A 14,307-nucleotide genomic window follows, 5' to 3' on the forward strand; every position below is an offset into this window, starting at 1 on the left:
AAACACCTTTACCGCGCCGATCGAAAAAAGACATAACAATTTGGTTCTAGAAAAGTGACAATGTAAAACCTACAAAGAACAAGTCAACATAATATGATTTTACCATAAAGGTTACTCAAAGCTTTGCAGTTTCAAGTAGAAATATATAAAAACTAAAACACGAGGTGACGGCAGACAAGAAAATTAGGTGTAGCGCCGAAGGTTGGAGTTTCAAAAGTTTCAAAGTTTGTTCTAATGTTGTACAATTCCATCTTAGGATGGCCACTTGGTAAGTATCGATAAGAATAAAATTGTAAAGGCTAGCACTTAGAACACAATAGTTTTTGCTTAATTATGTTCCTTCTATGTTCACAATGAAGGGTATGCCAAATCAAGGACATGTATTGATCCAAAGGAATTTCCTAAAACTAGATTAATCACTTTCTCCTATGGAACAAGTCAAAAGATTTCAAAGACAAATAAATACAAAAATTTGTGTTCCAAATGGATTTGAGATAGGAAATGGTTTAGAAGATCGAATGCATCATATTTTCTCCATGAATGAGTTTTTCTATTTGATAATGCCTCAAAGTAAGGACTCTCTAATGCTAGTATTTTGAATCCTTTGGTAGAAAATAGATGGGGGTAGTAAGGTGTGGTTGGATACATTATGTGGCTAAAGTAGGTGTTTTTGAGACATATAATAGAATCTTCGAAGGTCATGAATACCCTATAAGCTTCAGAGAAGGACCAACACAATTGGGCCATTACAAAGATTTCCAATATGAGTTTGTATATCCTATTGAGAAACCAACTCATTAGTTTTTCATCTAACGTTTTGTCACTAGTTCAAATTGATGGTATAATCTTTTTGTATTCCTAATGTAGTCGTGCATTTCCTCTTTTGTGTGTGTGTGGTTGTGAAGAAGTTCCCAAGTTTGAGGACCACAATCTATTGCAATGTTGCTCCACCTTCAATTATATTCGAGCTTGCTTTCCTCGTCATTTTTCAGCTTTGACCTATTGCAATACCCATTTCTCTCTCATCCATAATGCACATTTTACAAGTGGAGTTTTCATATAAGTAAAGTTCTTGGATGTGGAGGTGAAAATGTTCGACTTTTGGTTGCATAGTAAATAAATTTTGTTCCCCGAGAATAAAAATGTGATCAATCTATCCACTTATGTATCAATGTGCGTGTTTGTGTGTGTGCGCGTGTGTGTGCGCGCTGTCAATCATGCCTAAACCTCTTTCCCTTTACTCCATTAGATCAATGAAAATCTAATCATCCCTCTGGGCCATAGCACTATGGTCGAATCCTCAACTTATCGGGTTTTAATAACAATGTATCCCTTTCCATCATTCGAATTAAAGAATGAGATGGATCCCAACGGGTAACACCTCAAATGAAGATAGATAGATTGATATAGATCGATCAGAACAACGGGGTACGTGGAGGATTGAAGTGTATTTTTTATTATTTTATTCGGTTTTGGCGTTCTTGACGGAGGAGGGGGAAAGAAGAGAGACACACACACTTAATTTATTCTGACGTGGCTTGACACTATGTATAATGTGTATATATATATATATAAAAGACGCGGGGAGGGGGCTGTTTGGACAGCTGGCGGTTGCTGAGTGCCACGTGCTTAGGGCCCACCTGACACGCGTCGGCTAAATAGCTCTCTGTCAACGCTAACCGAAACTGAAACCGACGATGAACAACTGATACTCCCCCCTCTACTATATATATAAACATATATATAAACATATTTCTATCTATCTATCTATCTGTCTGCCTCCCCCACAAAACACTCTCAATTAATTCTCTGCGTGTCTCTCTTTCACACACACACATATATATACACACATCCATCCATTCTCTTTTATGTATGTTTGTTTTTGTATATTTATCTGTCTTTTACTCTTCATTCCTCCACTCCAACAACTCCCTCCCATCAGAACCCCCTGCTACATCTACTTAAATAGCTACATACATACATACATACATACATACATACATACATCCATACATAGCAGCAGGCTCTAGCTATAAGAAGAAGAACCCTTCCAATCCTCAAATACTGTCCTGTACTACTTCCATCTCTCATCTCAATTTGTTGTTTGTGTATATATACCTTTAACTCCCTTCCTTCCCTATCACCAGTCAGTCAAACGACTGCAAGTTTTTAGACATTGGTGGGTGGGATATACTTGATCCAATCCAAATGAATCATCCACAATCAATCCAATTGGATTCCAATGTACTGCACATCAACATAGTTACCAATCCCAAGAAACAACGCAGGAACAATAATATAGCAGCACCATCACAAGCACCATCATCTTCTACATTACCTTTCTGGCCTGCTGCCCCTTCATTCCCTTCCCTTACTTATACTTCAGCACCATCCCCATGCACACACAGTAACCCCCTCCAATCTCTCTTCTCCTATGTCCTTGACACATTGGAGAAGACGTTCATCCACACACTTGAGCTTCCGGCTCCCGACAGCTGCTTCCCATCCACAGCTGACCCAAATGTCCAGCTCTCGGGGAACTTCTTCCCTGTGGAGGAACATGCCCCCTGCCACAATCTCCAGGTGGAGGGAAGGATCCCCGAGTCCCTCGTGGGCGGAGTGTACGTGAGAAATGGCGCGAACCCCATGTTCCCGCCCGTGGCCGGACACCACCTATTCGATGGCGACGGGATGCTCCATGCCGTCTCCTTTACACATGGTGATGGTGATGGTGATGGTGATGGTGATGATAGAGATGGCAGTGGCGCCCTTGCCATAAGGACGAGCTACGTGAACCGGTTCACACGCACGCACCGCCTCCTCGAGGAGGTACGGCTGGGGCGGCCGTGCTTCCCCAAGGCCATAGGGGAGCTACACGGGCACAGTGGCATTGCAAGGCTGGCCTTGTTTCATGCGCGGAGTGCACTGGGGCTAGTGGACGGTGATCCTCGCAAAGGCATGGGAGTGGCCAACGCTGGCCTCGTATTCTTCGACGGCCATCTCCTGGCCATGTCTGAGGATGATCTGCCTTATGTGGTGCACATCAACAATGATGTGGGTGGTGAGCTGGAGACCCTAGGCAGGTATGATTTCCATGGGCAGCTCGACAACTGTGGTGCCATGATAGCCCACCCCAAGGTGGATCCCCAAACAAGGGAGCTTGTTGCCCTCAGCTATGATGTGGTGAAGAAGCCTTACCTCAGGTATTTCAAGTTCTCGGCCGACGGCACCAAGGGCCCAGATGTTAGCATCTCCTCCATCCAAGGACCCACCATGATCCATGACTTCGCCATCACCAAGAACTACGTTGTCATCCCCGATCAACAAGTGGTGTTCAAGCTCCAGGAGATGCTTAAAGGAGGCTCGCCTGTGGTTCACGACAAGGAGAAGACGTCGCGCTTCGGGATCCTGCCCAGGGACGATCCCGACGATTCGCGGCTGGTGTGGGTCGATGTCCCCGACTGCTTCTGCTTCCATCTCTGGAATGCATGGGAGGAAATGGAGGAAGGGAGCGGTGATGAGGTAGTGGTGGTCATTGCATCCTGCATGACCCCCGCCGATGGCATCTTCAACGAAACTGCTGCTTGTGAGCAGCCGCTCCGCAGCGTCCTCTCGGAGATCAGGCTCAACAAAACCACCAAACAAGTGGCTCGACGACGGACGATAGTCCCTTCGATGAACTTGGAGGCGGGGCAGGTGAACCCGCGTTTCCTAGGCCGCAAGACCAGGTTTGCATACCTGGCTATTGCAGAGCCATGGCCCAGAGTTTCTGGCATTGCCAAGGTCGATCTTGTGAGCCAGAAGAGAGGAGGAGGAGGAGGAGGAATTGATGATGAGGCTCATGTGGTGGCCAAGTTCATGTACCCTCCAGGCTGCTATGGCGGGGAGCCTATGTTCGTGCCTAGGTCCAACTCCGACTCAGACGGACGGGGGGCGACAATGGCGGAGGATGATGGATATCTTCTGGTGTTCGTTCACAATGAGGCAACAGGGAAGTCGGAGCTTCTCATCTTAGATGCTAGCTCAGACGGCCCATCCATGGAGGCCATTGCATCCATCAAGCTACCTTCCAGAGTGCCTTATGGATTCCATGGCACCTTCATCTCCAAGGAGGAGCTCAAGCATCAAAAGGATAGACTGTACAATTAGTTAAATGGAGAAATCAATCAATCCGTGGGGTTTCGACTCACGGTCAGCATCATAAGGAGTAGTAGTAGAATCAGTCATGATTAGCGTCGGAATCAGACAGGATTCGGACATTAATCGTGATTAGCATTCGGCTCATGTAAGATCTAATCCAATCGCGAGGAGCAAAATTCTCATCCAACCAAAATTAGTGGAGTTGAGTTGGGGCGTGTATCTGATAGCCGCCCAATTCAATTAAAATCCACCAAGAAATTGATTTGTTTTGTGTGTGTTAGTGTGAGTGTGTATGTGTATGTGTGTATGTATGTGTGTGTGTGTATGTATGTATGTGTCCAAATATGTATGTAATTTGGAGGTCTTGAGTCTTTCTGATCAGTGTGATGGAGTACATATATACATATATATAGATGTATGTATGTACGTACATGACCACACTGTCGACCGACCTCTTTGGATATTGTCCAAATTTTATTCAACTAACTTTGGAGGATCTCTTTGTGTAAGTTGGGAATTGTGATTATATATGTAATGATGATGATGCTAGAACAGCCATCCATCCATCGATTGTATATGTAAAGCTTTAGTTTAACGCCTATTCCTAGTCGCTTTTAACTATCTACGTCCTACATCCCCATGTGCACGGCATCACCCTCCATTCAACACGTGGCAAAATCACATGGTTGGGCGCCCTCCCCCCATCTTCCGACTTCTTGTTTCCTAGACTTGGGTAATGCTCAACAAGCTTGAACCTTGCATTTTGATTCTAGAATCATGGATCCATCGTTTGAGTGGTTGTGGTTATTTTAATCTCGACCTCGACTCTATAGAGAGCATGTCACGAATGATCCAAATATTGGGATGTAGGGCCAAACAATCATGAAAAGCTGTCTTCTTTTAATAGAAGGGAACTTGAGCATACCAAAGATCACTTGGAGTCACCATTTCAAGGAAGCCAAAACTCCAAGAACGTTAGTTCTTTTATTTTGTTCTTTCTCTTAGGTTCTAGTGAGAAAAAGACATCTCTTGGAGAGTATGGGGAGACTAGTATATAAGACAGAAGGGAACTTTGGGCTCTAAAATATTTTGGATGCATACTTGGTTTGTCTTAGGTTGTAAGTATGAATTGTTACTCTTCTTTGTCATTTTTCTTGTTGCTCAAGCAATGGACATCAATAAGCTTATAGCCCGACTTTGTTATATCCTTATTTTGTTGGTTCCTTTTTAGTCACACATTTAAACGAGGTGGGATGAGACTTGAAGGAAATTCTCTCAAGGCTTAGTATAATTTAATTGTTGCAATTGACGAAATCTTCCGCATAAAAAAGGCTTTATGAGATTGTTGTTGCTCAAGGAAGTTGTTTTATGTAGGATAGTCTATATTTGACGAATTAAAAAGGTTTTATTACATTGTTGTTGCTCAAGGAAGTTGTTCTTCATAGGATATAGTATATTTGAGGAATAAAAAAGGTTGTATGACATTGTTTTTGTTCAAGGACTTTGTTCTTCATAGGATATAGTATATTTGACAAAGCAACATAACGGAAACTAAAAATTCAATTTAGAGAACTTTATCGGGGAAAATGGTTTTAGTCTATAGGAGATGAAGTTGCTGATCTATTTGTACTTCAGCTTTAGTTTTGAAGAAAGACCCCGATGATGATATGATAACAATGCTATGAATGGTTGAAGTTGGAAAGCTTGTAGATAAACCAATTCTGTTTGAAACAAAAAATTGCATACTCCTTGAATGCAACAATAAATATAATACAAAGAATAATTTATAAAATATTGACCTCATAATTGAAGATTAACATCAAGCAATAATTCTATTATATTCCTTGCCAAATTCTTATGTTCATACTTTCATAATACAATGATGTATGAACTTCATAATCTTAGCTTGGATGAGACTAAGATAACCTTGCATTCCAAATATTTGAAGAAAAAGGTATTTGAAAGTACGAGTGAAGGTTTCAACAAGATTTTGATCCCTTCAATAATGGAGATAGATCCGGATCGAAATCTTGAACAAAGTCAAGAAAGAATAAATGCTTTCACTATTACAATAAGAGGCATCCTAACAAAGTTTTTCTAGGGTGTAAAATTGGCAGAAAGAAGGTTGTGACTTCAAATGCAATAATAGCACAAGGCGTACAGAATGCCAAATTTCAGAAAGTTTCCAACCATGACTCAAAAAATGAATAGGTTCTTCACTTAATTCATTGTGTCTCCCTACGAATGATTGGGTTGTTACATATAAAGCCTTGGAAGGCAATGTTTTTGTTAGGAAATAACAAAGCGTCCAAGGTCATAGATATATAGACAATAGGCATCAATATGTATGATGAAATATCGAGGTCATTAGTGGGTGGTAAGAATGTTCTAGAATTGAAGAACTTGATATGGTTGGCCACAAGTGCAAGGCTAAAGCTGGAGCCATACAAGTCTTAAGAGGTGCTCTTGTTGAAATGAGATGGAATAACGGTAATGATATCTCCATATTAACAAGGAAGAAATTATAGGGGTTGCAAATATCACCATCAACCTCTAATTCAAACGACACAAATTATGGTCTGTTTATTGTTAACATATATACGAGAGGGTCTAACTAAGCAAACAAGAATTATTACACGTTGAGTAGAAGATAGAAAAAATAGACTTCTATAAATGCTATACAGAGTGAAGTTCAATATATTGCCAATATTTAGACAAAGAGCAAGGTTCTTCTTAGGCTACACACACTAGAGATGGTGCCACACACATGTTAATCTTTGTTATTGACTTGTTGAGGAAGGGTTAGGTGTTTATATTAAAAAACAATAAGGCCTTTGTCAAGTTCAAACAATAGAAAACCTGGATTGAGAAGCAAAACTACAAAGCTAATAAAACACGTGAGAATTAACACTGCCTTGGAGTTCCATTACCAGGTTGCCAACAAAACACGGTATGAGTTGATTCAATATCAAGGATAGTTTCTCGTTTCAAAGGACTATGTAGAAAAGAAATATTTAAACTTCATGAAAGTTGTACATATAAAATATAAATTTTAGAGAGGTCAACATTGAAACTTGATACCTTTGAACCATGAAGCAATTTAAATACCAACAAGGTGGAATAAAGAATAAATTAGACACAAATACTTATAATCCAAGATAAAACATGTATGCCAAGTTGTGGCGCATGCTTCACGTAGTGTGCTCTAAGCAAGAAAACATACTTAAAGTTGATCGTATGGGAAACCCTAGATAAGGTTCTCACTATAAGGTGTCGAAACAATGGAAAACAAAAGTAAACAAGTAATGTATAGAAGTTTTATGTAATAATATTGATTTATCCTTTTTTTTTCCAAAAAAAACCCTCCATTAGTATTAAAGAAGTCAATATACAAAATAGTCCACTATTACAATGATTTTGCAACATATTTTAGTAGAAAACTCTGGAACAGTCATGTAGCTTCAGCAATCCGGTCACCTTTAACATCAATATCAATCAAGCAATTACCACCAATGACCTTACCACCGATGACCTTTATTAATGGAGTCTATGCCATATATATTACTAAGCATTTCGTCCTGCTCCCAATGTTCACCAAAAATACCACCGTTAGAAATCCCTGCAATCTGATCGAAACTTTGTCGATTAATTCCTATGGTTGGTGTCGATGAATTATGAGGCATGTCCCCTCTTGAATTACATTCACAATTTTTGAATAACCATTGTTGCCACAAAAATCAGAAGACCACTAAATAGTTTGTTTGCTAGGATCTTCAAAAAAGCCCCATTTCATCATCCACATGAAGATTCTATTTCATACTCATAGTTGAGATGAATCATATGAATTTTCCATAATAACCAAATTGTCGATGACTTTTGCCTTACTTCAAAGCAATTAAACACTTTATAACCTCTTTTTGGTTAGCATATCCTACATTTACAACATTCCATGAAGCTGTATCTTGGTAAGTAGACACTCCCTCGAGCTCTTTTCAAGTCCACTTAATAACAACCTTTGATAAGGACCATAAAATTATGTGGTGAACCATGTATTTACTCATCATTCCTTCATATTTTGAAGCAATTTGCTACTATCATATGACATTCCACATCTCCCATAACCCATGCTAAAAGGATTCAATAACTACTCATTTCTTCAACAAGCGCTATTATTTCCTCGAAGAGAGAAAGCATAATCTTGTATTGCATATTGAAACAGATTGTTCACAACTTCTACACTTTGAATAAATGCGGTGCAACCATGCTGACGATTCCCATCAAACTCAACTACCTCTAATAACAAAATAATAACAAAATATGCTTCCATCCCCACACCATCTTCACTCATCCTTGTCTCAAAACAAAAATATGCTTCATTCAATCCGCATCAACCATCTCACTGATTACCACCAAAGTCCTCATCTCCTCATGATATGCTTCGGCCCCCGCACCATCATCACTCATCCTCTTCTCATGGCAATATGCTTCACCCTACCGCCATCATCAGTCATCCTAATGAGAAATATAAACCTGCTTCGATTACCAGCAACATCATTATTGACGACACAATAAATGAGTTAAAAAAATTCCTCACCTACTCATGATAATATGCTTCAATTCCCACCCTATCATCACTTATCCTAATGAAAAATAGAAAATTAGCTTCCTCAAATGGTGGCTCCTCAAGAAAATATGCTTCTCACTCATCTTTATCTCAAAACAAAAAACCACTTCATTCAGTCTACATCAAACATATCGCCGATTACCACCAAGGGCCTGTAAAAAACAACAACAAAATGAGTCTAAAAGATTTCCACATCTCCTCGTGATATGCTTCAGTCGCCGCACCATCATCACTCATCCTCTCCTCATGGAAATATGCTTCAATCCCCACCGCCATCATCAATCATCGTAATGAAAAATAAAACCTGCTTCATTCAATCCACATCAACCATCTCGCCGACCATCTCTCCATGTCGTTGATTACCAACGAAATCTTGTATGTACAACACAATAAATGAGTTTAAAAACAACTTCTCACGTACCCATGGAAATCTGCTTCAGCTCCCACACCATCATCACTCATCCTGATTTGAAAACAGAAAACTCAACTTCCTCAAGGCCACATCAACCATCTCGTTGTCATCGAATATCACCAATAGCTTAAACCTACAGATGCAAACATGAATGCACTCTTTCCTCTCCTTTACTCAGCCTCAGTGCTCGACAGAGCCACTGTTGGCTGCTTTTTGCTGCTCCATGCAACAACCACGCTACCAAGAGAAAAAATGTAACCGGAGGTGGATCGGCGATCCGATGCATCACAAGCCTAGTTGGCATCAGTATTATAGACTAGCTTCCCAACTATACCATGTCGGTATAACAGTCCCCGGTCCTTTGTGCTGCTCACATATCACAATAGTTGATGCGCGCACTGAAGGTGCTCCACGGTCGGCTTTTGCATAAATTGTCTGATCACTCCGACTGGATAACTGATGTTGGGTCAGGTGATCGTTAAGTATATAAGGCTTAAGACAATTTTTCGAAACCTTTTCTCATCACAGGCTGGGCCAGAGTCAGGACGTAGCTCCAGGTTACGGTTCAGGGATGTGGAGATTGGTTGACATTCCGTCATGCAAAACTTGTACAACATATTCAGCACATAGTGTCTTTGTGAGAGAAATATGCCATCGGGGGTCCGGATCACCTCGATCCCAAGAAAATAATGAAGGTTCCCCAGTTCCTTCATTTCAAATGCGTCCGACAACTGGAACTTCACTCTGCCAATTTCCTCCAGTCCGGGTTCGGTGATGACGAAATCATCAACATATAGCAGGATACAAACCAGACCGTTCGGACCTTTCCGGATGAACAATGATGAGTCGGACTTTGAGGCCGCAAACCCCATCTTACGCAACCGGTGTGTGATCTTTGCATTCCAAGCTCGGGTAGCTTGCTTCAGACCGTAAAGCGACTTCTTGAGTCGGCATACTGCCAACTTGTTCATCTCCGATTGGAAACCGGGGGGTTGGATCATATAGATCCGTTCTTCAATGTCACCTTGAAGAAACACATTCTTCATGTCCATTTGGTGAAGATGCCATCCCCTTGCCGCATCAACAACTAGTACCACACCAACCGTCGTCATCTTCGCTACTGGAGCGAAGGTCTCGTCGTAGTCGACTCCATGGGTCTGTGCATATCCCTTGGCCACTAACCGGGCCTTGTATTGGTTGACCGAGCCTTCTGCATTGTACTTCACCTTATATACCCATTTGCAACCGATCGTTTTACACTGTCGGGGAGGGTAAACTAGGTCCCATGTGTCGTTGGCATCAAGTGCCCGCATTTCTTCCTCCATAGTAGCACGCCAATTTGCCTCTTTTGCTGCTTCTACGTAGCTCTCTGGCTCACGCACTTCCGCTACCTTACTCATGTATGCATAGTGATATGCCATGTACTCATTGTATCCATACCTCTGGACGGGGTTCTTCTGGCGGATTGAGCGGCGTAACTTTTTGTTAGTCGGTTTGAGGCCCTTTCTTGGCCGATTCAGACTTCCTTTCTGAGGATCCGCCTTCTTCCTTTCCGGGGTCAGATTTGCTCTGATCCGACCCTTCACTACCGGTATCGTATTCCGACATCTTCTTCTTCCCCTTCTCTTTGCACGTGAACCGTCTCCTCAGTTCCTTGCGCGGGGAGAGCACAACAAAGTCTCCACTACTCGCTGGTTCTTCATCTGACTGGTCATCTCGACTCAACCGCTCATATGACCCACTTAGCCGAAATGAGATTGAACTCTCATCTAGAGTACCGACACCTTCATCTTGTTCTTGAACCTCTCCGGGTTCACTAGCCTCATCGTCCGGAATCGGGTCTTCGTCGGGAGTTGGAGTCGGTAGGGAGTACCATGATGCCGACTCATCAAACTCAACATCTCGACTTACTCGTACCTGTTTAGTCCGGGGGTTATAACACTTATACCCCTTCTGTTCATGCAAGTAGTCGAGGAGTATGCACTTCTTCGATTTCAGATCGAGCTTCCTCTGCTTCTCATCCGGTACATGCACATATGCTATGCTACAGAGGAGTCTCAACCCTCACGCTCTGATACCATGTAAAGGCTAGTAGTGAGTGTTAGCCGCTCGTATGAGCATTGAAGTACATAGTACTTTTGTCAGTCCTTTTGAGGACTTGTATAAATAGTGTTGTTTAGCACGTTGTATAATAAGAAAAAAATACAGTGTTATTTTTGGGAATAGAGTTTATGTTCTGCTCTCTCTGTCTCTCCCGTGTATGCTAAATACTCTCAAACTTCCATTGAACCTGTGTTTTTATTCTCTGTTGCTACCCGGCTAAACCAGTTTTGTCAAGCTTCCACACGCTAACTTTTACATGGTATCAGAGCGTGAGGGTTGAGACTCCTCTGTAGCCGACAAATGCTTCTGAAGACAAACCTTAACACCCTGTGATGAACAGTAGAGAACCGAGATGGACAGAGGTATGGCAAGTTCACTTCCCACAGAAAAGCTCGACCGGTGCAACTAACTCTATGCATCCTGGTCATATAAAATGCACCAGTACCTGCTGGGGCATGGATATTGGAGCTATGTGGAAGGAACCAACAAGGTAGCACCGGAGCCGGCACACAAAGACTTCCCGGCATGGGAGCAAGGAGCGAGCCGAGTATTGTAGTGCCTCATGTCCGGTGTGCACGATCAGATGCTCGAGTACATCAAGGACGCAAAAACGCCAAAGGAGGCCAGGGAAAATCTACGGAAGGTTTTCGCTGCAAGTACCATAGCCCATAAGTTGCAGCTCCGGCAAGAGCTAAACAACATCCGGCTAAGAGATATGTCAGTTACGAACTACACCACTAAGATTAAGGCGATCTGCGATACACTCGGATCCATCGACGTAACGGTGGAAGAAGACAAGATGGTTCAGATCTGTCTTGGTGGTCTTGAACAACGGTACGAGCCAATCCGGATGGCATTTTGCACCCGGGAGAAGCCACCATCCTTCTTCGACTTACAATCAATGTTGATGGTCGAAGAAAACCATGCGAGCGGGTCGAGGACCACTCAATCGGACAACCATATGCTGCTATTCACGGAGGCGGATTGGCCCCGAGGGCGTGGAAGACGAGGTGGGTCGGCACACAATGGAGGCGGACGATAAGAGCAGAACCGAAGGCACAGAAATGGTGCCGACAGTAGTTCCGGACCATCCACAAGCAGGGGGAGTCAAGTCGGAGCCGGAAACTGGTAGTCGAAAACCGACATGGAATGCTCGTATTGTGGCAAGAAAGGTCACACAAAGAGCGAGTGCTGGAAGAAGCGTGCCGATTCGGATAAATCCGGATCCGGCAAGGCCGGACAAGGGAATTGGCAAAGCTCACACTACGCTGAAGGATCGGAAGGATCCGAAAAGGGGCATGCCTTCGTGATGAAGCACAAGGCGAACTCGATGAAGAAGACTACTTCCGGATCGGAGGAAGTGTGGTATGTTGATTTCAGAGCGTCAAACCACACGACAAGCCACAAAGAGTGGTTCTCCTTTTTGGAGAAACCGGAACAACCGGGAGTTGTCGAAACCGGAGACGACACTCCTCGTCCAATTGTGCACATCGGAGAAGTCCCTTTAAGCCATGTCGAACAAAGGGGGAAGCTGATGAATGTTCTACATGTCCCGACAATCACAAAGAACCTGGTGTCAGTCGGACAAATCATCGACCAGGGAATGTAGGTGTGGTTTATGCACCTCAGGTGCTTCATCGAGGAAGATGGCCGGATAATCGTGCAAGGGCATAGAGAAGGGAGGATGTTCATCCTCAACACAAATGACGTCGGCACCATCATGTTTGCCAAAGAAAAGAAGATTGAATCAGACATCGATCTCTAGCACAAGCAGATCGGCCATGTCCACTACTAGAGGCTGAGGCGAAGAACATGTTGGAGGAGAAGAGCATGCCCAAATTCTACTGGGTTGAGGCGGTCCAGACGGACGTCTACATCCAAAACCAGATCGGGGACAAGATGTCAGCACATGAGTTGTATTTCGTGCGGAAGACGAATTTGAGACACCTTTAGATATTCAGTAGCATAGCATATGTGCATGTACCGGATGAGAAGCAGAGGAAGCTCGATCCGAAATCGGAGAAGTGCATACTCCTCGACTACTCGCATGAACAGAAGGGGTATAAGTGTTATAACCCCCGGACTAAACAAGTATGAGTAAGTCGAGATGTTGAGTTTGATGAGTCGGCATCATGGTACTCCCTACCGACTCCAACTCCCGACGAAGACCCGATTCCGGACGATGAGGCTAGTGAACCCGGAGAGGTTCAAGAACAAGATGAAGGTGTCGGTACTCTAGATGAGAGTTCAATCTCATTTCGGCTAAGTGGGTTGTATGAGCGGCTGAGTCGAGATGACCAGTCACATGCTGGGTTGCAGTACTTTATGACGGATGTTAGATGACCACAACCGGACCTTGAGGAACATGTGTGCATATGATCCAGCCCCCCAGATTTCACTCCAGAATGAACACATTGGTTGTTTGCCGATTGAACAAGTCCCTATACGGACTCAAGCAAGCCCCACGAGCATGGAACGCAAAAATCACGTAGAGACTGCATCGAATGGGGTTTGCGCCATCGAAATCATACTCTTCACTCTTCATCAAGTAGGGTCGGAATTGGTCAGTAAGCATTTTGCTCTATGTGGATGATCTAGTCATCGCCGGCGCCGACCTGGAAGAAATCGACTGAGTCAAGTCTGAACTCGTGGCATCATTTGAAATGAAGGATCTCAGGGACCTTCATTACTTCATTGGGATCGAGGTGATCTGCAACCTGGAAGGCATACTGATCAGTCAACATCATTATGTATTGACTATGCTCTTCAAATTCGGTATGACAGGATGCAAGTCCGTCCCAACTCCTCTAGACCAAAATGTCAAGCTTTGCCAATGGTCGGGAGCAACATGCGATGCAACACGGTTCCGGAAAATTGTCGGGAGCCTTATCTATCTAGTGATCACTCGACCGGACCTCAGTTATCCGGTTGGACTGATAAGTCAATTTATGTCGCAGCCGACCATCGAACATCTGCATTGTGTGCATCAGATAATGTGATATGTCAACGGCACTAAGAATCTGGTGTT

The 14,307-nt window shown here is 43.1% G+C and overlaps 1 protein-coding gene across 1 annotated transcript; it reads left to right on the forward strand.

The window, feature by feature from the left end:
- Nucleotides 1-1,909: 1,909 nt before the first annotated feature.
- Nucleotides 1,910-4,638, forward strand: LOC147849891 (9-cis-epoxycarotenoid dioxygenase NCED4, chloroplastic-like). The gene has a single exon (XM_087337189.1). The coding sequence runs from the start codon at nt 2,209-2,211 to the stop codon at nt 4,147-4,149; it is 1,941 nt and encodes a 646-aa protein (XP_087193315.1). The 5' UTR covers nt 1,910-2,208; the 3' UTR covers nt 4,150-4,638.
- The last annotated feature ends 9,669 nt before the right edge of the window (nt 4,639-14,307 follow it).

The sequence above is a fragment of the Azolla caroliniana genome, unplaced genomic scaffold (genome assembly GCF_043228905.1).
Source record: "Azolla caroliniana isolate FFs.n. ecotype wild unplaced genomic scaffold, voAzoCaro1.0.p SCAF_22, whole genome shotgun sequence".
Lineage (NCBI taxonomy): Eukaryota > Viridiplantae > Streptophyta > Polypodiopsida > Salviniales > Salviniaceae > Azolla > Azolla caroliniana.

Bases quoted from the DNA above. Each gene is read 5' to 3' on its own strand.
- LOC147849891 (XM_087337189.1), top strand. From the start codon at position 2,209: ATGAATCATCCACAATCAATCCAATTGGATTCCAATGTACTGCACATC.